At 40.7% G+C, this 22875-nt stretch overlaps 1 protein-coding gene across 2 annotated transcripts in view; it reads left to right on the top strand.

The window, feature by feature from the left end:
• Positions 1-22561, top strand: part of LOC121372252 (U2 snRNP-associated SURP motif-containing protein-like) — a 55417-nt gene extending 32856 nt beyond the window's left edge. For both annotated transcript variants that reach the window (XM_041498551.1, XM_041498546.1), the window contains exons 15-24: positions 312-391; positions 3437-3524; positions 11065-11178; positions 12971-13124; positions 15728-15838; positions 19249-19327; positions 19747-19876; positions 20235-20345; positions 21018-21130; positions 21660-22561. In XM_041498551.1, coding sequence (XP_041354485.1) covers positions 312-391; positions 3437-3524; positions 11065-11178; positions 12971-13124; positions 15728-15838; positions 19249-19327; positions 19747-19876; positions 20235-20345; positions 21018-21130; positions 21660-21759 — 1080 coding nt within the window. In that variant the 3' untranslated portion in view covers positions 21760-22561. The remainder of the gene's footprint in view (positions 1-311; positions 392-3436; positions 3525-11064; positions 11179-12970; positions 13125-15727; positions 15839-19248; positions 19328-19746; positions 19877-20234; positions 20346-21017; positions 21131-21659) is intronic.
• The last annotated feature ends 314 nt before the right edge of the window (positions 22562-22875 follow it).

Below are 22875 nucleotides of genomic sequence, written 5' to 3'. Positions count from 1 at the left end.
ACCCACCCCCTCTCTCTCTCCCTCTCTCTCTGTGTCTCTGTCTGTCTGTCTGTCTCTCTGTCTCTCTCTCTCTCTCTCTCTCTCTCTCTCTCTCTCTCTCTCTCTCTCTCTCTCTCTCACTCTCACTCACATATCTATACATACACTCAACAAATCTCAGGGGAGTATTGGGGAGCCAGAGTAATAGCTCCCCTTAAATTGACTGATTTTTACACTATAATATGTATTCAGATAACTCAATTATTTCATTGTTAAAATATATTACACAGATTGTAAAGTTGTTTTATTTTTGTATTATGTTCTGTTTTCAGATTGCCCGATTATTTCTTGTGTCTGACATCCTCTTCAACAGCAGTGCTAAAGTTGCCAATGCTTCATACTACAGAAAGTTGTAAGTAAACACTATTATTACCCTTGTGGTTAAAAAGTATCATGCAGGGCTTCTAGATTATGGTAGCCCCACTCCTATGGCTAGTGATATTCAGTGTTGGGCTAGTAAATAACTACTATTGCCATGCCAGACAGGGCTTCTAGATTATGGTAGCCCCACTCCTATGGCTAGTAATATTCAATGTTGGGCTAGTAAATAACTACTATTGCCATGCCAGACAGGGCTTCTAGATTATGGTAGCCCCACTCCTATGGCTAGTGATATTCAGTGTTGGGCTAGTAAATAACTACTATTGCCATGCCAGACAGGGCTTCTAGATTATGGTAGCCCCACTCCTATGGCTAGTAATATTCAATGTTGGGCTAGTATATAACTACTATTGCCATGCCAGACAGGGCTTCTAGATTATGGTAGCCCCACTCCTATGGCTAGTGATATTCAATGTTGGGCTAGTAAATAACTACTATTGCCATGCCCGACAGGGCTTCTAGATTGTGGTAGCCCCACTCCTTTGGCTAGTAATATTCAATGTTGGGCTGGTAAATAACTACTATTGCCATGCCAGACAGGGCTTCTAGATTGTGGTAGCCCCACTCCCATGGCTAGTGATATTCAATGTTGGGCTGGTAAATAACTACTATTGCCATGCCAGACAGGGCTTCTAGATTGTGGTAGCCCCACTCCCATGGCTAGTGATATTCAATGTTGGGCTGGTAAATAACTACTATTGCCATGCCAGACAGGGCTTCTAGATTGTGGTAGCCCCACTCCCATGGCTAGTGATATTCAATGTTGGGCTGGTAAATAACTACTATTGCCATGCCAGACAGGGCTTCTAGATTATGGTAGTCCCACTCCCATGGCTAGTGATATTCAATGTTGGGCTGGTAAATAACTACTATTGCCATGCCCGACAGGGCTTCTAGATTATGGTAGCCCCACTCCCATGGCTAGTGATATTCAATGTTGGGCTGGTAAATAACTACTATTGCCATGCCAGACAGGGCTTCTAGATTGTGGTAGCCCCACTCCCATGGCTAGTGATATTCAATGTTGGGCTAGTAAATAACTACTATTGCCATGCCAGACAGGGCTTCTAGATTGTGGTAGCCCCACTCCCATGGCTAGTGATATTCAATGTTGGGCTAGTAAATAACTACTATTGCCATGCCAGACAGGGCTTCTAGATTGTGGTAGCCCCACTCCCATGGCTAGTGATATTCAATGTTGGGCTAGTAAATAACTACTATTGCCATGCCCGACGGGGCTTCTAGATTGTGGTAGCCCCACTCCCATGGCTAGTAATATTCAATGTTGGGCTAGTAAATAACTACTATTGCCATGCCAGACAGGGCTTCTAGATTGTGGTAGCCCCACTCCCATGGCTAGTAATATTCAGTGTTGGGCTAGTAAATAACTACTATTGCCATGCCAGACAGGGCTTCTAGATTGTGGTAGCCCCACTCCCATGGCTAGTAATATTCAATGTTGGGCTAGTAAATAACTACTATTGCCATGCCAGACAGGGCTTCTAGATTGTGGTAGCCCCACTCTCATGGCTAGTAATATTCAGTGTTGGGCTAGTAAATAACTACTATTGCCATGCCAGACAGGGCTTCTAGATTGTGGTAGCCCCACTCCCATGGCTAGTAATATTCAGTGTTGGGCTAGTAAATAACTACTATTGCCATGCCAGACAGGGCTTCTAGATTGTGGTAGCCCCACTCCCATGGCTAGTAATATTCGGTGTTGGGCTAGTAAATAACTACTATTGCCATGCCCGACAGGGCTTCTAGATTGTGGTAGCCCCACTCCCATGGCTAGTAATATTCAATGTTGGGCTAGTAAATAACTACTATTGACATGCCAGACAGGGCTTCTAGATTATGGTAGCCCCACTCCCATGGCTAGTGATATTCAATGTTGGGCTAGTAAATAACTACTATTGCCATGCCCGACGGGGCTTCTAGATTGTGGTAGCCCCACTCCCATGGCTAGTAATATTCAATGTTGGGCTAGTAAATAACTACTATTGCCATGCCAGACAGGGCTTCTAGATTGTGGTAGCCCCACTCTCATGGCTAGTAATATTCAGTGTTGGGCTAGTAAATAACTACTATTGCCATGCCAGACAGGGCTTCTAGATTGTGGTAGCCCCACTCCCATGGCTAGTAATATTCGGTGTTGGGCTAGTAAATAACTACTATTGCCATGCCAGACAGGGCTTCTAGATTGTGGTAGCCCCACTCCCATGGCTAGTAATATTCAGTGTTGGGCTAGTAAATAACTACTATTGCCATGCCAGACAGGGCTTCTAGATTGTGGTAGCCCCACTCCCATGGCTAGTAATATTCAATGTTGGGCTAGTAAATAACTACTATTGACATGCCAGACAGGGCTTCTAGATTATGGTAGCCCCACTCCCATGGCTAGTGATATTCAATGTTGGGCTAGTAAATAACTACTATTGCCATGCCAGACAGGGCTTCTAGATTGTGGTAGCCCCACTCCCATGGCTAGTAATATTCAATGTTGGGCTAGTAAATAACAAAACAGATCATAAGTGTCCCTACTAGGTGGTTATGCGTTTGAAGTCTTTTAAAACTGGACACTTTATTTCAAATACTTTGACAAATTTAAAATAGCAGTTCTCTTACTATAATCTTTCTAATAATTAAAAAATTTTATCCTTTAATTTCCAAGATTTTAGGGTACATAATTTGACTCTGGCAGAAACCCTGTCGTATGAACTAATTTTCAATTGTCACAAGCTTTAGCAAGTGACAATGGAAATTATTTCATTAATGACCTAAACATGACATGAAATGGAAGCTTGTTTGTTATCTTATAAATATGTTCATTAAACTGATAGCTAGGGTTTGAGGATGTATTACTCAAGTTCGTTTTTGTTCCCACAGTTACCCTAGCAGAATCTAAGGAATACATATTTTATGAATGAGTTGGTTTAATAAAATAGCTGACAAGTATATTTTGACATATAATGGATGTAACCTTTGTTGATGTTTTTTTTTCTTCTTTTTTCAGTTTCCAAGTTCACCTTCCCACTGTGTTCAAAGACATTCATGAAACATATGAAGCTATTGATGGTCGGTTGAAAGCAGAACAGTTTAAGGTGCGTGTCATTTCAAATATATATATATATACACACACACACACACACACACACACACACACACACACACTGACATCTGTACAAATTGTTGTAAATGAGACATTTTGTTGTACATGAAGCAATAATGCATGTCAAAGGTATAAACCCCTTAAACCAGACACCCACAATGACTGGGTTTTTTTCCCCTCTCCCCATATCGCTCAATCGTGTTTTTTATTTTTTATTTTTTTCTTGGCTGAAATTTCGTTTAATAAATTTGATTGTGACGTTTGTTATCGAATAATATCAACAACGCAGTCAGTATATAATAATAATCCACTTGAACTAGGTCTGCAAACGGCTGTAACATGTTATCTCTACATCGTCACAGTTACAGCATGTATTGTTTACTTTTCCCTTTCAAGTTTCTGGCACAGGAAATGAGTCCAATGACATGCGTGTTTTGATTGGTTGGACACGTCACGTGGTAGTTAATCTTGCACATATGTTTTAGGCTAAGAACTTGGAAATCACCAATCGCGACAACAGGTTAATATCAATCAAGTAAACCCCAGTCATGCTTTGAATTTTAGTGTTTGTTTTATTTTATTTTCTAATTTAACACTTCGCTTACATGTGGTTATCGGCAATCAGGAAAACAATTTACTTTAATGGTAACCGCACATGCAGTGACTCAGCTTGGCCTATTACGTTTGGATAATGCGTCACAGCTGCCGATACAAGATAATTTCTATAGACATTACCTGTCCTCAAACAAGTGCACCTCCCCCCCACGCAAGTGGTCTGGTCCGAACATCCCAACAGCCAATGGGATGGCCTAAATTCTTCTACTGCATACTGCTCTCTAGTTCCGGTCACATGACTGTAACTTCCTTCTTTTTCTCTTCGCTAAAGGGTCTGGACGTCCTTTTGCTTGGCTCTGTTTGGAGTCAACTTTTATAAGACCTTTGGTTTTGTATTAGTGTTTGGGTGAAATGTTTTTCACCTTCGTTTTCATTAGCTTTCGTATGTTCTTTTCGCGTATTTCACTTGACTTCCAAGCGTTTAATTACATGAAATGTTGTTTATATTGCCGGTTGTCGTGTCGGACGCCATTTGCAAAATGGCGTCTGTGTTGACTGGCTTTGTGTTTGGGTGAAATGTTTTTCACCTTAATTTTCGTTAGCTTTCGTTAGCTTTCATATGTCTTTCGCGTATTTCGCTTGACTTGCCAAGTGTTAATTACATGAAATGTTGTTATATCGCCGGTTGTCGTGTCGGACGCCATTTGCAAAATGGCGTCTTTATTTACCGGCTTTGTATTTGTGTTATGGTTGGTTTTTCTTTCTTTTCACAGATTGAAAAATTACTATTATCATATCTGATAATGTTCAGGCGACTAGTTCGAGCGTGTTACGCTGCAAGAAGTTAGCCGGCGGCGACCCAGGTTGTCGTGTTCGTGTGGCCTCACTTCTAGATGCGACCTTTGTGCGGGCTTGTCTGATGTCGAGTTCGCGGCTTACCTGAAGGTGGTGTCAGCGAGGACCAAGAAGGTGGAATCTTCGAGGACCAAAAAGGTGGAATCTTCGCCTTCGATTGCTGACTCCGTGGCGGAAGAGTTACGTTCAATTCTACCGACCATGCTGGAAGAAACAATGGCGTCAATGGCGACCTTACCTAAATCGGCGAGTTCGGGGTCAGGTCCGGTTCCAGTCCCCTCTTCAGGGGGTGCGGCTTCTTCAGCTCCACCGTTACTTAAGACTTCGGATGACAGGCCTGCGGTCTCTACGCAGCCCTCTAAGAAGCCGGCTCATTCAGATAGACGCTCCACGGATTCCAAGGCTCACCGATCTTCGGCGGGGAAGTCCCCTTCGGCGCATCGGAGCCGGGACCGTAGCCGTTCCACATGACCTGTATGGCTCCCTACGGGTTCCATAGATCGTCAGCGCCAACCTTCAGTTGATGTGGCTTCCAAGGCCTCCGAGGGCTAGACGGGACCATCCACGGTCCGGTTTAACCAGCGGCTTCCATTACGGTACATCGATTGGCCTGTGCTCGAGTTCTACGAGACTTTGGTGATGAAGCGCCTGCGGCATCTGTCATTGAAGAGCCCGACTCTACGGACCATATGACTATGAGGGATTGCTTGGCGGCTGTCTACGACATGTTGCCGTCCTTGCCACATCCAACGACGATGTGGTCATCCGTTCCTTGGTATCCACACGGGACCGCCCACGGTCCGGTTCTCCGGTATCTCCATCGGGCCATGACCAGAGCGACTGGCCTGTTCACGGGTGCTACGTGACTTTCTGATGATGTATCGGTTCATGCGGTGCTGGAAGATCTGGATGCGGCGGACCACTTGTCACTGAGGGATTGTCTGGCTGTCATATCTGATATGCTACCGCCGCTGGCCCATCCACCGGTTTCAGCCAAGAAGGGTCCGGGTTCGATGATCGCCACGGAGGTTCCACCGGCAGATATCGGCATTCGATCGTTGGCTGCCACAGGCCCCCGTCGGTTTACACGGCTACCAGTAACTGGCCCGTGCGTATCGTTGTTCCAGCAAGCAGACGGAGCCCTGTAACGAATTGGAAAATTGCGTCATCGGCTCACCGTTCGGTACCGTCGTCCCGTGATCGATCGAAGTGGTGCAGTGTCCAGGGTTCCACCGGCTCCTGCCGGTCCGTGTACATCGTACCGTCCACACCAGTCGGCAGCTGATTCGGCGTTCAGGGTTACACCGGCTCCTGACGGGACCGTCCACGGTCCGTGTTTCCGATGCAGCCAGTACATTGGATCGAAGTGCCTGTGCCAGGTTACTGACCGATTTTCCAGATGATGCGTCGGCACCTTCCGTTATAGAAGATCCGGACGCAGTGACCCACATGGCTGTGACTGTTTGTCTCGCTGCGGTGTATATGCTTTCGTCACTTCACAGTCCACTCGCACCATTCTAGAAGGTTTCCGTTTGAGGACTGATCCGATGTCGGTTTACTTGAGTAGACTTCGTTTGTGCCGTTCCCCATTCGTCACAACGAACGTATCCCGTCTTCAACCTATCCTTCAACGGTGTGACGCCGGCCTTGGATGACGCTGTTTCCGGCGGGACCAGACGTCTTCCTAGAACTTACAGATTGGCACGTCCTGTCGATGGCTTCAGTTCAGCGTACATGTTGTACATGGCGACCATAACTCCTCATGTGCAGGATGCCAGAGGATATGCCTTGTTCTAGCCGTCGACTTTGATGTTGGTCTACCTTATATCTTCCGTGACGTCGATGTGCACTACGATTGCACACTATCGTCAACCGACTTGCCTGAAGCGATCCATTCTTGACTTTCAGCACAAGCCGGTAATCTTGGCAGACCTGTGGTCTACATACGGCTCTTTGCCGTGAAGGGGTCGACGTTACAAGCGTTCCGGGTTGGTGACGAAGAAAGTCTACTGGTCCGGTCACTTGTGTTGAGATCCCGTGCACCGATATTCTCTTGTTCGAGGAAGGTTCAGCGACATTCGGCAGATCGTTCTCTATATCCGGTGGCGATGCAAGACAGTCGCTACTTCCGCTGGTTCCGGAAGTTATCCAGTTGCCATCACGTGGTACGGGGGTTTTACCGTCACCGTTTTCCTATGGTTCATTGCGGCTTATCAACTCACTGACGTTTACTGTTGTTACCGCCAGAGTTCGTGACCGATGCTGTCTAGATGGTCTCTGCTGCTGTTTCGCACCGGGTGGTGTGACGGCCGTGGATTTTAGCCGGTTGCTGTTTTGCGTTGCTTCACTTCCAGGTATATCGGGCATGTAGCGTAGCGAGTTGCTACGCTGTCTTGGCTCTTGCCTGTATCACGGGGTCGCTGTTTCCGATGTCTTGATTCCTGAATCACTCTATTACTGTTTCATGAAGTATCATTGCAAGAGTAATTTTGACGTCGGCGCAACAACATTTATGCTTAGAGGTCGCGGTATCCAGTTTGTTTCTGAATCCATGCATTCAGTACAATAACGCAGATTTGCTGATCCGGTTACCAGTCGCCTTGCAGTCCAGTCCCTGTTGGTGGCTGTGGTTTCCAGATGAAGCCGATCTACACATCAACCTGTTGGAGATGTTGTCAGTTACGTCATCTTTCATTGGCGAGAGATGCTGTCAGGCGCCTCTCTCATGGTAGCCACAGACAGTACTACCGCGGTGGCTTATATCAACCGTCAGGGCGGAACCCACTCCAGCAGTCTGCTGCAGTTGACTTATCGTCTCTACAAGCTGGTTGACGAGATTCCGTTGCAACTTCGGGCTCGCCATATTCCAGGGGTTTCCAATGTACTAGTCGACACACTGTCTCGGCCGTCGTCTCCACAGCCGACGGAATGGATGCTCCATCCCGAAGCGTTTCGATGGGTGTGCGACAGACTTTGGACACCAAACATCGATCTCTTCGCCACACGATTCAACCATCAGCTGAGGGTTTACGTGTCTCCGGTGCTGGATCCCGAAGCTCTGGATCTCGACGCCTTGGCCATCAGCTGGGAACAGATGGACGCGTACGCTTTTCCTCCACGAATCCTCCTTCCAAGGGTGCTTCAGAGGTTTCAGCTGTACCATTGTCGCCTGTTACTCATTGCTCCAATGTGGCCATCCAGGATGTGGTATCCAGATCTAATACGTCTTGCCGATCCACATCCTTTACCGCTGCCAGACTGGGATCATCTGTTGCTGCATCCCACGTCAAGACTATACCATCCACGTCCGCAGTTGTTCCAACTGCACGCGTGGACTTTATCGCCAAGAGTTTGAGAAAGAAAGGTTTTTCTTCACAGTCTACGGCGGCCATTTTGAAAGCGCACAGATCATCTACTACTAACGTCAGATGGCTTTGCTTTCACCGAGGGTGTTTCCGGCAAAACCTCAAACCTCAGACGATCCAGATACTTCGTCTTGCTGGGTTTTTTGGCTGTATCTGCGGACCACTTTACGATTAAAGGGGTCTACCATCGCTGGGTACGTTTCGGTCATCGCTACTGTTCGTGATGTCGCTACTGGAACGAAGTTATCGGGTATTCCTGAGATCCATAAGATGATCAAAGGGTTTCGCCTTGATGATCAAGTACACCGGTTTCGGCCACCAAGATGGGACCTGAATCTGGTGTTACGAGCGTTATCGACCGCACCTTATGAGCCGATCGAATCCTCTTCCCTGCAAGACTTGATGCGGAAGACGGTGTTTTTTACTCGGTTTTGCCACGGCTGCCCGTGTCTCAGAACTCCATGCTCTTGATGTAGACTTGGTACGTTTTCACCAAGATCGGCGTGCAGTCAACTTGGGGTTACTCATGAACTTTGTTGCAAAGAATCAGTTACCAGACCAAGCGCCTCGTTCGTATGTTGTGCAGGCCCTCTCCTCTATCGTTGGTCCGGCGGACGTTGAGGACTTGGCGTTGTGCCCTGTCAGAGCCCTGCACCAGTACATCGAGAGGACCAGATCTTTTCGACAACATCGCAAAAGACTTTTCCTTTCCTGTAACCAGAGTCGGTTGAGGGACCTTACCAAGAACACGGTGGCCACCTGGATCCGGTCTTCTATCCTGACCGCCTATCAGAAGGAGGGTTTACCTGCTCCGTCTGCTTCTAATCCGCATGAACTCCGTGCCTTGGCTGCCACGATGTCCCTGCACTGCAACACACCCATTCAGCACATTATCACTGGTTGGTTCTGGGCTACGGACTCCATCTTCGCCAACTATTATCTGAGGGATGTCACCACAGAAGACGTTGAGGGGTTCCATCATCTGGGTCCGGTTGTTGCTGCACAGACTCTGTTGAATACAAGCCGTCCTCGTCGCCGTTGATGTCTGTCTGATTCTGGGCTGCATACCGAGATGTCCATCGAATAGACAGATGAGGATTGCTTAGACTTTTGTTCTTTTGCACAGTTCACGTACTGGTGCCGGAACTTTTGTCTCGATAACCTTTACCCTGCACTGCATGTGGTTATTGGTTGTCGTTATTGAACTAACAGATCTTTGGTGTACTAGACAGAAAACACTCGGGGGTCTTGTTTTGTTCAATGTTCTGACGGATGCACCTCATTAGGTTGTCGCTTGTTATTGAAAAACTATAACACTTCAATACGTGAGGGTTACCTAACACCTGCATCCCTGGTGGCTACGTCTTCCCACCCTGTCAGAACCAGCATGAGATGTGGCTTCCGCCTCCTGGTCCATGTGTTCTAGGAGCCGTACCTGCCACTGCTGACGGATGCCACCATTCTGGTTGTTGTTACTAACATCACCTGCATTGGTCTGTGACGGGCATCCCTAGGATGAGGGCTTACCAAGGTTGGCCTTATTCTTCCACTAGTCAGCCTCTTTCCGGTTGGGGAGTTATCACAAGCATCTACGGATCTCGGCACCCACCACCATCTGTTGAATGCTGCACTTGTTTGAGGACAGGTAATGTCTATAGAAATGGAGAAAACTTGAGTGTTTTCTCTTTTATAGATACATTACCTGTCCTCAAGATTCATCCCGCCCGGGCCTCCCCGCTTCCTGTTCTCCGTGCGATGCGCTCAGGGAAAAAGAAGGAAGTTACAGTCATGTGACCGGAACTAGAGAGCAGTATGCAGTAGAAGAATTTAGGCCATCCCATTGGCTGTTGGGATGTTCGGACCAGACCACTTGCGTGGGGGGGAGGTGCACTTGTTTGAGGACAGGTAATGTATCTATAAAAGAGAAAACACTCAAGTTTTCTCCATACCTTTTTTGTTCATCAATTAACAACGGATTAGATGTCGCCGTTATATTCTTTTGATATCGGTCTGACATGGGATAATGCCCTGTATTCGAGCAATTGGCATCACCGTTCCTGGTAACATGAATAGTAGGCCTTAAATGTATAACCCACTACCAAATACACTGAACCATCTGTTACCGTGTCACACTGTCGTATCCTCATTTAAATTTAATTATTTTGATAGTGGGTTTAGATACCAACCATAGTTTGCTCAATTATTTTTCCCCGGGGTGGGGGGGGCGAAAACGGGATAATGACGATGGATCACACTTGACAAAAGACCAAACGTACAACACGACAAAAAACTAAAAGATACAACATGATTTAAGTGTTTGTTTTGTTTTACTGTTATACTCGTAAATGTGTAATGTTACAAAAATTATATAAAAATCCAGTTATAATTGATCAGGAATTAAAAAGTAGTCCTTGAAGTGGCAGCGGCGGGTTGTCTTTCTCATTATCTATGTGATCATGTCCGACACCATACAATGGTAATTAGATGTGTTAAAAAGTTTTAAAAAATTTGTTTAATGACACCACTACAGCACATTGATAACATATACCACATCCTTTTATATATAAGTCATCAAGCATTGGCATTAATGAGAAATAGCCCAATGAGATGACTGACAGGGATCGATCCTGAACCATCTGCACATCAGGCGAGCGTTTAACCACTGGGCTACGTCCCGCCCTTAAATATGTTGGAAGGCATTGTTAAATAAAAACAAATTTCTCTCTTTTTACTAATTTTTTGTTTTTGCTTTTTCAGCAAAAAGTGATGTCGTGTTTCCGTGCGTGGGAGGATTGGGCGGTGTACCCGAATGAATTCCTTATCAAAATGCAGAACGTTTTCCTCGGATTGCTACCCACAAAACCAGAGATGGTACTCACACACATACAGCATATTTTAAAAAAGATTCCATTTCATATCATGTTTATTTCCCAAGTAAAAGAATGTTCAATTTTTTTACGAGCTTTAGTGAGTGACAATGAAAATTATTTCACGAGGTACATAAATATAATACAAAATAGCAGCGAATTTTGTATCCTATTTATAACCCATAATCAATTTTAATTTATGTCACTGAACTCGTTTGATTAACGAAGGTATTTTTAACCATGTGGGTAATGATATAGATTTAGTGTCACAACTTTCTGTCTGTCTATCTGTCTGTCCCACATATAGTTTTCCAGACTTCTGGTAGCAAACATTTTGTACATGGCTTTATTATGTAGGGTTAGTTTCATGAAAATATATTCAAGGGTCATAACTGTGAGAAATAGAATGTATCTGTTTTTGACAGAGTTATGGTCCTTAAATTTTGGAGGAAAAAAAAAATTTGGTCTGAAAATGTAAAACTAAATGGTTTTATAATGTTTTTAATTTCTTTAAATGTTTCTAATTATAATGATTAGAACATTTCTAATTGTACTAATTAATTTGTTTAACTCAAGTAATTAATACTTTTCTAGTTACAGTAATTAATATTTCTGATTATAATAAGGAATGTTCTTTAATTATAATAATTACAGGCCAGATGATTTTCAAATTTCATGAGAAACACTTTTTTGGTTCCGTTCCTTGTGTCGGTCTACAGGCTGGTAGGTACTGGGTTCGGGTCCCAGTCGAGGCATGGGATTTTTAATCCAGATACTGACTCTAAACTCTGAGTGAGTGCTCCGCAAGGCTCAATGGGTAGGTGTAAACCACTTGCACTGACCAGTGATCCGTAACTGGTTCATCAAAGGCCATGGTTTGTGCTATCCTGCCTGTGGGAAGCGCAAATAAAAGATCCCTTGTTGCTAATCGGAAAGAGTAGCCCATGTAGTGGCGACAGCGGGTTTCCTCTTACAAAATCTGTGTGGTCCTTGACCATATGTCTGACGCCATATAACCGTAAATAAAATGTGTTGAGTGCGTCGTTAAATAAAACATTTCTTTCTTTGTTTCCGTTCCTTGTGATTATGGGAACCCATCAGAAACTGTTTTTAGAAAATATATATATATATATGTTGAATAGTCGTACTGAATATAATAATTATGGGAAACAAAATTTCCATTCCATGCTACCGTGAAATTCCAAGGCCTGTAATTGAATGTTCTCAAATTATAATAATAATGTTCACTAATTATAGTCATTAGAATTAGAATGATCTGTTATCACTGTGGAATATTAATTTGTAAGTTATATTTTCTAATATTTACAGATTTTTGAAAATTCACTTGACCAGAACAGTGATGTACATTTATTTATTTTTGTGAATTGTTAATGGAAAAAATAAGTAATGAATCATGAAGAAGCAACTCTTAAGTTGTATCCTAACTGGACTCAGGCGATGCAAGCAATTTTTTTTTAAACCATTGATTTCAACTGCTGCATCTTAACCACATGCATACGTTGCAACAGATTAATTTAGTCTAGCACATGTAACAATACCGATAGGAATTTTTTCTATTTTTTTCACGGAACACTAGCGAGAAACATATATTAACGAATCAAACAAGTTTTACTTGGTGATTTAAACTGTTGATAACAATTTTAAAATTAAGACTGTCATTATGGTCACATCTGGTTAGGATATAACTATTATCACGTCCGGTTAGGATACAGCTTTACCATTAGTAATCATGTATTATTGGTATCAAACATATTATAATGTATGAAATTTTGTAGATGGAGGCAGTTGTTGACAAACCAGACGACGACTTGGATGGGGCTCCTATTGAAGACTTGGATGGACTACCCATTAAGGAGCCTGACTTCGATGGGAAACCCATAGAAGACTTTGATGGGGAACCCCTACCAGATGATCTAGATGGAACACCGAGTGGGTTCATCTTGTTATTTTTATCTCAATGTTACTAACTCTATAATTTTTATCATTCTTACTTCCAATTCTTGTGGTGTGGTAGAGAACTCACTTGAGGTGCCCTTCGTCTTAGGATCAATCATTCTTGGTAGACACTAGCATTTAAAATAAGCACTTGTCCATTTGTCCTGACAAGTGAAAATCTGCTCCAACAAGCAACGTGTACCTTAGTGCAGTGTTCTCGCTGCTCCATTTAAGCGGGGCGGCCCGCCCAGCTATTCCATTTTGCTGCCCTCCTTTCACGTTCTCCGCCCTCCTTTATTTTTGTGCGCCCCTCTTTATTTTCCAGCACCTATCTCTGCTAGTTGAGTGCGTCATTAAATAAAATATTTCTTTCTTTCTGTCTCCGCTATTTCCAAATGCACACTTTTTTCCACACCAAAAACCAACGATCAGTCTGCACACTGGACAGTTACCGTAACGTAATTTAACAGTATTTTTAACAGCCTCTATTTTGTCCCATATCTGTATCCATTTGTATGTTTAATAGACACAATAAAAGTTATATTTTATTTGAGCAATGAAAACATTTTTATTTTTTACGGATTCGGCAATCTCCGATTGAAAAAACCTCACTTATTTGGCGCCAAATTTGTCACGTGATCAGAAGGGTCATTCTGTCTTTTGTTTCCACTAACTATCATCTGATATTTTGTTCTCAGTTGCAGATATAATTGGTTGTAACTGATGATTTTTACTTTCTGTCATTTCTGTCATTCTGTTTATTCAGTATTTCTTTATAAAATATTGTAAATTTTTAATTTTGGGGGGATATGAATGTTTATAAAAACAACGAAAGTGGTAGTGTTTCTCATTAAAATCATTTATCTTGAGAACCAAATAATATATACAGCACCTTTACAAAAACGAAACTACTTTTTAAATATTTTATGCCATTGGACATTGTTATTATGTTTTATATATATGATTATGAATATTGTCTGATGTCCATCTTGTTTAGGAGAGCACTTATATAGGCTCTGCCTGTTGTGCAATCCTTTTGATTCTCTTTTGATCAATAAAATATCTCAAAATCAAAACAGAAACTACTTTTTATCAGCTGTCGATAATATTTTATCACAGTGATCGATTCATTCAATGAAGATGGAAATAACAAAACATGTATCCGACATTAGGGGATCACTTTACAAACAACTTTATTGTTTTTCGTATATCTTGAAATCTTTATTAAAAATAATATTAAAACTTTGATCGGTTCAGCAAAACCGGAACTGCCTGTGAATGTCAGACTGATATCATCTTTGGTTCAATTAAAAGACGAGTCTGCTGGTATTTCGTATTTATAAACCTTTTTGCACTTTTTTGTAGGCAAAATAAGGAGTGTGTCTTTTCACAAAGTCTACCAACACACAACAGTGTGGTAACCAAACCACCTCTCTCTCCCTCCCCCCCCCCCCCCCTTTCGTTTATGGGGTTTTTTGGGGTTTTTGAAGGGGGTGGTGCCGAGATGCCGCCCTCCTTTAATTTTCACCCAGCGAGAACACTGTTAATGGTTTTCCATCGAATAAGTAAAAATGTTCGATACAGTTACATTTTGAAGCAATCAAAAATGTAATCCTTGCACATGAATTAAACAAATTATTTATTTGGACAAGTGAAAATATTGGTAAACATGTATTTATCTGATGGTCTTGTGAAAGATTCTGCTTATTTCTTTCACTGGTCACAAAATAATAAATAGGTGGCATGTTCTAATTGTTACACCATGACACAGTACACCTGACTATCACTTCAGGAGCCAAATTATGTCAAACAAATTGATCAGAATTTAATTGTTTTATTTTACTCATCCCATTTTTATAATAATTGATTTTTTTTTTATTGATTTTTTTTTCAACACCTGTAATTTTGGAGAGTAGTATGGTGTACTCTTTTAAACAGTGCTTGCTTGACAGTGTTGATTGCGTAACTTTCAGTTTGTTGCTGCAAACTCGGACCTTCCCTAGCCCTTGCCACTGATAACATTATTTAAAATATTCTGGATTGGTTTCAGTGATTTTAATGTTTATAAGTAGTACTAAACCAAATAACATTCGACTGGCTCAAAATTCGAGGTACACTGAACTTTTGATACTACAAGTCCTGCCATTGGTGATAAATATGACAGTTTTTGTTGCAAAATGTTTTAGTTCCATGTGGTAAATATTGAAATATGTTGTTCCTTTGGTGAGAAATATGACAGTTTTTGTTGCAAAATGTTTTAGTTCCATGTGGTAAATATTGAAATATGTTGTTCCTTTGGTGAGAAATATGACAGTTTTTGTTGCAAAATGTTTTAGTTCCATGTGGTAAATATTGAAATATGTTGTTCCTTTGGTGAGAAATATGACAGTTTTTGTTGCAAAATGTTTTAGTTCCATGTGGTAAATATTGAAATATGTTGTTCCTTTGGTGAGAAATATGACAGTTTTTGTTGCAAAATGTTTTAGTTCCATGTGGTAAATATTGAAATATGTTGTTCCTTTGGTGAGAAATATGACAGTTTTTGTTGCAAAATGTTTTAGTTTCATGTGGTAAATATTGAAATATTTTGTTTGTAGTTGACAAGACTGTTGAGCCGGATGTAAAACCCAGTGATGTGGCTGTGGTGCTGCCGAGATTCTCTCGTTCTAAGTGGGAATCTGTCGACGAAGCTGAACTCGAGGCTCAAGGTTTATGTCGGTTAACTATACATAGTACTTATACAGGAAAATACAGTTATACGTTTGTCATACAATTCATACACTGCATGATAGGGTAGAACTGGAAACTCAAGGGTTTATGTCAGTTAACTATATACAGTACTTAGGAAAATACATTTATACAGTTGTCATACAATTCATATACATGTGGTAGAACTGGAGATTCAAGGTTTATACCAGTTAACTATACATAGTACTTACACAGGAAAATACAGTTATACGTTTGTCATAAAATTCATACACTGCATGATATGGTAGAACTGGAGACTCAAGGGTTTATGTCAGTTAACTATAGCCGGTACTTAGGAAAATACATTTATACATTTATCATACAATTCATACACGTGGTAGCACTGGAGATTCAAGGTTTATGTCAGTTAACTATAGCCAGTACTTAGGAAAATACATTTATACATTTATCATACAATTCATACACGTGGTAGCACTGGAGATTCAAGGTGTATGTCAGTTAACTATAGCCGGTACTTAGGAAAATACATTTATACATTTATCATACAATTCATACCCGTGGTAGCACTGGAGATTCAAGGTTTATGTCAGTTAACCATAGCCGGTACTTAGGAAAATACATTTATACATTTATCATACAATTCATACACGTGGTAGCACTGGAGATTCAAGGTTTATGTCAGTTAACCATAGCCGGTACTTAGGAAAATACATTTATACATTTATCATACAATTCATACACGTGGTAGCACTGGAGATTCAAGGTTTATGTCGGTTAACCATAGCCGGTACTTAGGAAAATACATTTATACATTTATCATACAATTCATACACGTGGTAGCACTGGAGATTCAAGGTTTATGTCGGTTAACCATAGCCAGTACTTAGGAAAATACATTTATACATTTATCATACAATTCATACACGTGGTAGCACTGGAGATTCAAGGTTTATGTCAGTTAACCATAGCCGGTACTTAGGAAAATACATTTATACATTTATCATACAATTCATACACGTGGTAGCACTGGAGATTCAAGGTTTATGTCAGTTAACCATAGCCGGTACTTAGGAAAATACATTTATACATTTATCATACAATTCATACACGTGGTAGCACTGGAGATTCAAGGTTTATGTCGGTTAACCATAGCCGGTACTTAGGAAAATACATTTATACATTTATCATACAATTCATACACGTGGTAGCACTGGAGATTCAAGGTTTATGTCGGTTAACTATAGCCAGTACTTAGGAAAATACATTTATACATTTATCATACAATTCATACACGTGGTAGCACTGGAGATTCAAGGTTTATGTCAGTTAACCATAGCCGGTACTTAGGAAAATACATTTATACATTTATCATACAATTCATACACGTGGTAGCACTGGAGATTCAAGGTTTATGTCGGTTAACCATAGCCGGTACTTAGGAAAATACATTTATACATTTATCATACAATTCATACACGTGGTAGCACTGGAGATTCAAGGTTTATGTCAGTTAACCATAGCCGGTACTTAGGAAAATACATTTATACATTTATCATACAATTCATACACGTGGTAGCACTGGAGATTCAAGGTTTATGTCGGTTAACCATAGCCGGTACTTAGGAAAATACATTTATACATTTATCATACAATTCATACACGTGGTAGCACTGGAGATTCAAGGTTTATGTCGGTTAACTATAGCCAGTACTTAGGAAAATACATTTATACATTTATCATACAATTCATACACGTGGTAGCACTGGAGATTCAAGGTTTATGTCAGTTAACCATAGCCAGTACTTAGGAAAATACATTTATACATTTATCATACAATTCATACACGTGGTAGCACTGGAGATTCAAGGTTTATGTCAGTTAACTATAGCCGGTACTTAGGGAAATACATTTATACATTTATCATACAATTCATACACGTGGTAGCACTGGAGATTCAAGGTTTATGTTGGTTAACTATAGCCAGTACTTAGGAAAATACATTTATACATTTATCATACAGTCCTGGGCAAGGCTAAGCCCAGTGGTGAAGCACTCGCTTGATGTGCGGTCGGTTTGGGATCGATCCCTGTCAGTGGATCACGACTGGTACATCAAAGGCCATGGTATGTGCTATCCTGTCTATGGGATGGTGCATATAAAAGATCCCTTGCTGCTAATCGAAAAGAGTAGCCCATGAAGTGGCGACAGCGGGTTTCCTCTCTCAATATCTGTGTGGTCCTTAACCATAGGTCCGACGCCATATAACCGCAAATAAAATGTGTTGAGTGCGTCGTTAAATAAAACATTTCCTTATCATATAGTCCACAAATTACAGGACAATTAGACCAGTACAAACAAAAGTGATTTCACAATAACTCTTTTAAAGTATTTAGATTGGAAAATATATAGTTACGTGCATTTGTTATACAATTTGTACACTACATGATACGGTTTGAACCAGAAGTTCAAGATTTATATGTCAGTTATCTCTCTACATTATTTAGATAGGAAAAAAAAGCACATAATGTTTTTAAATTTTGAAAGAAGTCAAATGAAATACATCTATTGTTTACAGTTCCACAAACGTCAGTTAACTGTACAGTATGTAGATAGGAAAATATTTTTATTCTGAGATTTTCATAAATAATTTATATATATGATATGATGTATTATGAACTAAACGGTCATAGTTTATGCCATGCCAGGGAACATTTTGTTTAGTATCACGTCGCGATTTGCTAAACAAATTTCAGAGATCGCTGCACAATTTTGAAATATTAAACTAGTTGCTGATCAATTTTCAATTGACTAGAAATATCGCTAATCAAGATTTTGAAAGCAGAATGTTCCCAGCATGGTAACTCAGTACAGTATGCAGATATGTCTGTTCAAAAGAATCAAACTTCACATTTCATTTTCATTTCAACTTATTTTCGTGCTTATATCCAATTAAGGTTGAAGCACGCTATCCCTGGCACATACCTCAGCTATCTGGGCTGTCTGTCCAGGACAGTGGGTTAGTTATTAGTTGGTTAGTGGTTAGTGAGAGTGAAGAGGGTGTAGAGGCCTTACACCTACCCATTGAGCCCTTAAGAACTCGCTCTGGGTTGGAGCTGTGGCAAATAGATTTGAAGCCTAAGATTAATTGAAAACATTTTATTGTGTATACAAAAGGATTGAGCACAAATTATCCAACTTACGAAGCTTAAGATAATATCAGTTAACACTGTATCAGAATTTGAAAAAAAATCTTCTGTTTTTTAGGAATTTATATGGCGTACTTAGGCAGGATTTTTTTTTAATTCAGTCAAGGCTCACACTGAATCAAAGAGAAGCAAAAGCTCTACAGACTGAGCCGAAACGGATTCTCAGTATGAAATATAAATGGTGTTATTTTTGTTTCTATTAGCTGTGACCACATCGAAGTGGGATAAACTGGATCAGCCGGATGAAGAGGAGAAAGGTCCATCAGAGGATATAGATGGAGCGTAAGTACGGAGCTTATAGGCCTCATAGTGATGCACCACATCCTCTAGCTTGGTGGTGGTTGTGGTGGTGGTGGGGGGGGGGGTTCAGGAATAAATTTAAAAATTAAACTGGAGTGTTCTTCAAAAATATCTCAGCAATTTTAGTGGAATGAACAGTAATTTTAAAAAAAACTACTTTTTATTGGATTTTGGCATTTAAAGATCATATCAGCTTTTGGTTTGAAATGGGTGTACCATATGCCTGATTTTGGAATGACAAATGTGGCCTCAATCAATTTGACTGGCCTTTAATGGTGACAGTGGATCATTTGAGAAATAAATAACTTGTAGTAAATTCCATAGTATGAAAAAAAAGTTCTGTATTTCTGGTATATTTGAAAAGTTGTGATATTTATTTTTATTAATTCGTTATTACTCAGTCCAATGGAGGAGTCCCGATCTCAGGGTTCGGATTCATCGGAGGACAGTGAAGGGGAGATAACTTCGGAGACGACTCCACAACGACAGGAGATGACGGAAGAGAGACGTGCAAAACTGAGAGAAATAGAGGTCAGAAATCTGCCACAATTTCACTTGTTATTTTAGTTAATTTTTTTTTTTTTTAATAATAATAATAAATAAACATTTTGTCAGCAGTGGAGTTTAAGGATCAATTTCTGTTTTAATTTTATTAATTTTTTAGGGCAAATTCATCATCAAAATGTTTAAGAAACATGGATTGAACTAAAAAAAAAAAAAAAAAATTATTATTATTATATGAAATATGGATTGGGACATGCACGGCATACAGTATACAGTATGTTGACTGGCGTGATGTCGGGCGAGATATCTTGCCTGCAGTAGTCAGAAAGTTAATATGCAGCACAATTTACATATTATTACAATAGATGTTAACACTGTTTTGCAGGTTAAGGTAATGAAATACCAGGATGAGGTAGAGGCAGGCAAACGATCGCGTAAACCCAACATGTCCTTGTTACAACAGGTCGAACACTATCGCCAAAAACTGTTGGCTAAGGTTTGTTTGTCTGTTTTTTCCCCTGACGCCATATAACCGTAAATAACATGTGTTGAGTGCGTCGTTAAATAAAACATTTCCTTTCTTCCGTTTTTTTTTTTTTTTTTTTTCAGTTTTAATGGTGCCATATTCACTCTTTTAAAAAATATTTATGAGGAATAACTACAAATTAATCAATCCCATGCATAAGATTTAAATATCAATGCTCAACAAGGGCGGGACGTAGCCCATTGGTACAGCGCTCGCTTGATGCGAGGTCGGTATGGGATCGATCCCCATCAGTGGGCCCATTGGGCTATTTCTCGTTCCAGCCAGTGCACCACGACTGGTATATCAAAGGCTGTGGTATGTACTACCCTGTCTGTGGGATGGTGCATATAAAAATCCCTTGCTGCTAATCGAAAAGAGTAGGCCATGAAGTGGCGACTGGGTTTCCTCTCTCAATATCTGTGTGGTCCTTAACCATATGTCTGATGCCATATAACCGTAAATAAATTGTGTTGAGTGCATCGTTAAAACATTTCTTTCTTTCTTTATCAATGCACAACAATGTAATATCTTAAATGGCTCCCCATATATTTAAGTTAGGGGAGCATGTAATCACTCCCCTCAAATTCTTTTACATTGAGGGCTGTATATTATTTTATACAATGTATATAAAAAAAATTCCAGGACTCTTATGAGGGACGGTCGTCAAGGAAACGTCACAGGTCAAGATCACCGTCTCCACCATTGTCATACAGGTCATTATCAGGAAGTCCTAAGAGATCACGCAAGGTCAAAAGGTCAGTTTTTTTCACTTGTTAAACAACCTGGTGTTTCATTATGTAGATACTTTGTATATAAAATTAACAAGTATTTTATGTATTTATCTTAATGATTTTAACAATGGATTTGGCAACAAAAATGAATAAATATGTTATTTTGGTGGATTATTAATGGTTTTTCCCCTAATAATTCTGCCTAAAATTATTGTCAGCTTTCTTGTTGATCACTTTTATTTCATTGCAGAACGCATGTGATTTGTTCACTTATTAGTGAAATCCAGTTTTGCATTTTGTTGTTGTTGTTTTTTTAAAGTCCAAACCCCTATAACCTCTCTTAAATTTGGTGTTTTATTTTTGTTAAATAAATCTTAATTTGTTTTCACACCAAAAAATATTTACTTGCATTTTTAATTTTTTAAGGTTTTTACTTTGGGTAAGATGCAAATTTTTTATTTTCCATTCTCAGATTATTATTTTTTTGGGGGGAGGGGAGGGAATAGGTTAGATAGACCAGTCCAAAACTCAGTTGTATTTTTTAATTTTTCAGCCCGAAGAGGTCTCGAGTTTCACGATCACCTAAGAAATCCCCATCCAGAAGTCCTAGCCGCCATCGACACAAGCACAAGAAAAACAAGTACAGAGACTGAAAACAAGTGTTATAATCCAGTGCTGTACGAGTGGATATTTATCTTACATGTGTGAGACGTGAGGACAAGTGTGCTACTGTGAGTGCCATGTGTAATCATTCTGCATTATGTGGGTGGGCTTCACCCAGCTGGATCCAGGAACTGTTGGGGTAAGGGAGGACTAAGGGGACACTTGGACCAACTCATGAAAAGAGCAACTCATTGAAAGATTTTTAAAAAAAAAGAAAAAAAGAGCTGCTTGATGCCCCTCCCCTTGGATCCTTCCCTGGATTCAGGTAATACAAACCAGGTGCTTCAGAATCAGCATTGCTTTGACAAATCTGTGTCTGTGTATATGTGTATACACAAACTGGGTATTAACACATGTACAGCTCTCATAAGGTATTAATGAATCAGGTCAGGTCAGGTCAGGTCAGGTCAGAGGGTTTTATGTGCACATTCAGAGCAAGCTGTTGTAGCTCGCGCCTGTCATGGACGCAGGTGCCGCCCATGGCCGGCACATGTCTAGGACAGGAAAGGGTTGGGGATGGGTGGGTGGGAGAAGGGACCGCCTGCACTGGCAGGTGTAAGAGAGCATTAGCAGCCCGACTGGATAATGAATTTATCATTTTCACTTTTAATGAGTGCGAATAACTGTGCTCTTGCATACCCGTTGATGGGTAAGACAATTTGTTGAATGAACCGCACTTCTACTGCAACACTGTTTATTGTGAGAAGATTGATTTTCCCATCTGTGACATTATGAGGACTGATTTTTTACACTTCTCTGTTTTTCTAAAGATAAAAAGTCTGATGTACATCACCTGAACATATTTGTGGGATTTGTTTTTTTAACAGCGGCTGTTAATGAAGGTACAATCCTTGGATACATCTGTGCTCTGAAGACTTGGCCTGGTGCTTATAAAAGTCGAGACTCGAATAGAGTCTGAGACACTAATGGCATGACCACACCATACAAATGGTATATGTGTGATGTCGTTAGAGATTGAGTCTGGACTATAAACACGGGGCCCAGGTGATTTAAGTGGATCAGTTAGTGAATCTAAACACAAAAATACATTTGTACGAGTTTACATATTAACAAACTGAAATTACTTGGTCAAATCTGTGTTTGTG

Source organism: Gigantopelta aegis, chromosome 1 (assembly GCF_016097555.1).
Source record: "Gigantopelta aegis isolate Gae_Host chromosome 1, Gae_host_genome, whole genome shotgun sequence".
Taxonomy (NCBI): Eukaryota; Metazoa; Mollusca; class Gastropoda; order Neomphalida; family Peltospiridae; genus Gigantopelta; species Gigantopelta aegis.
This window is presented reverse-complemented; position numbering and strand designations above follow the sequence as displayed.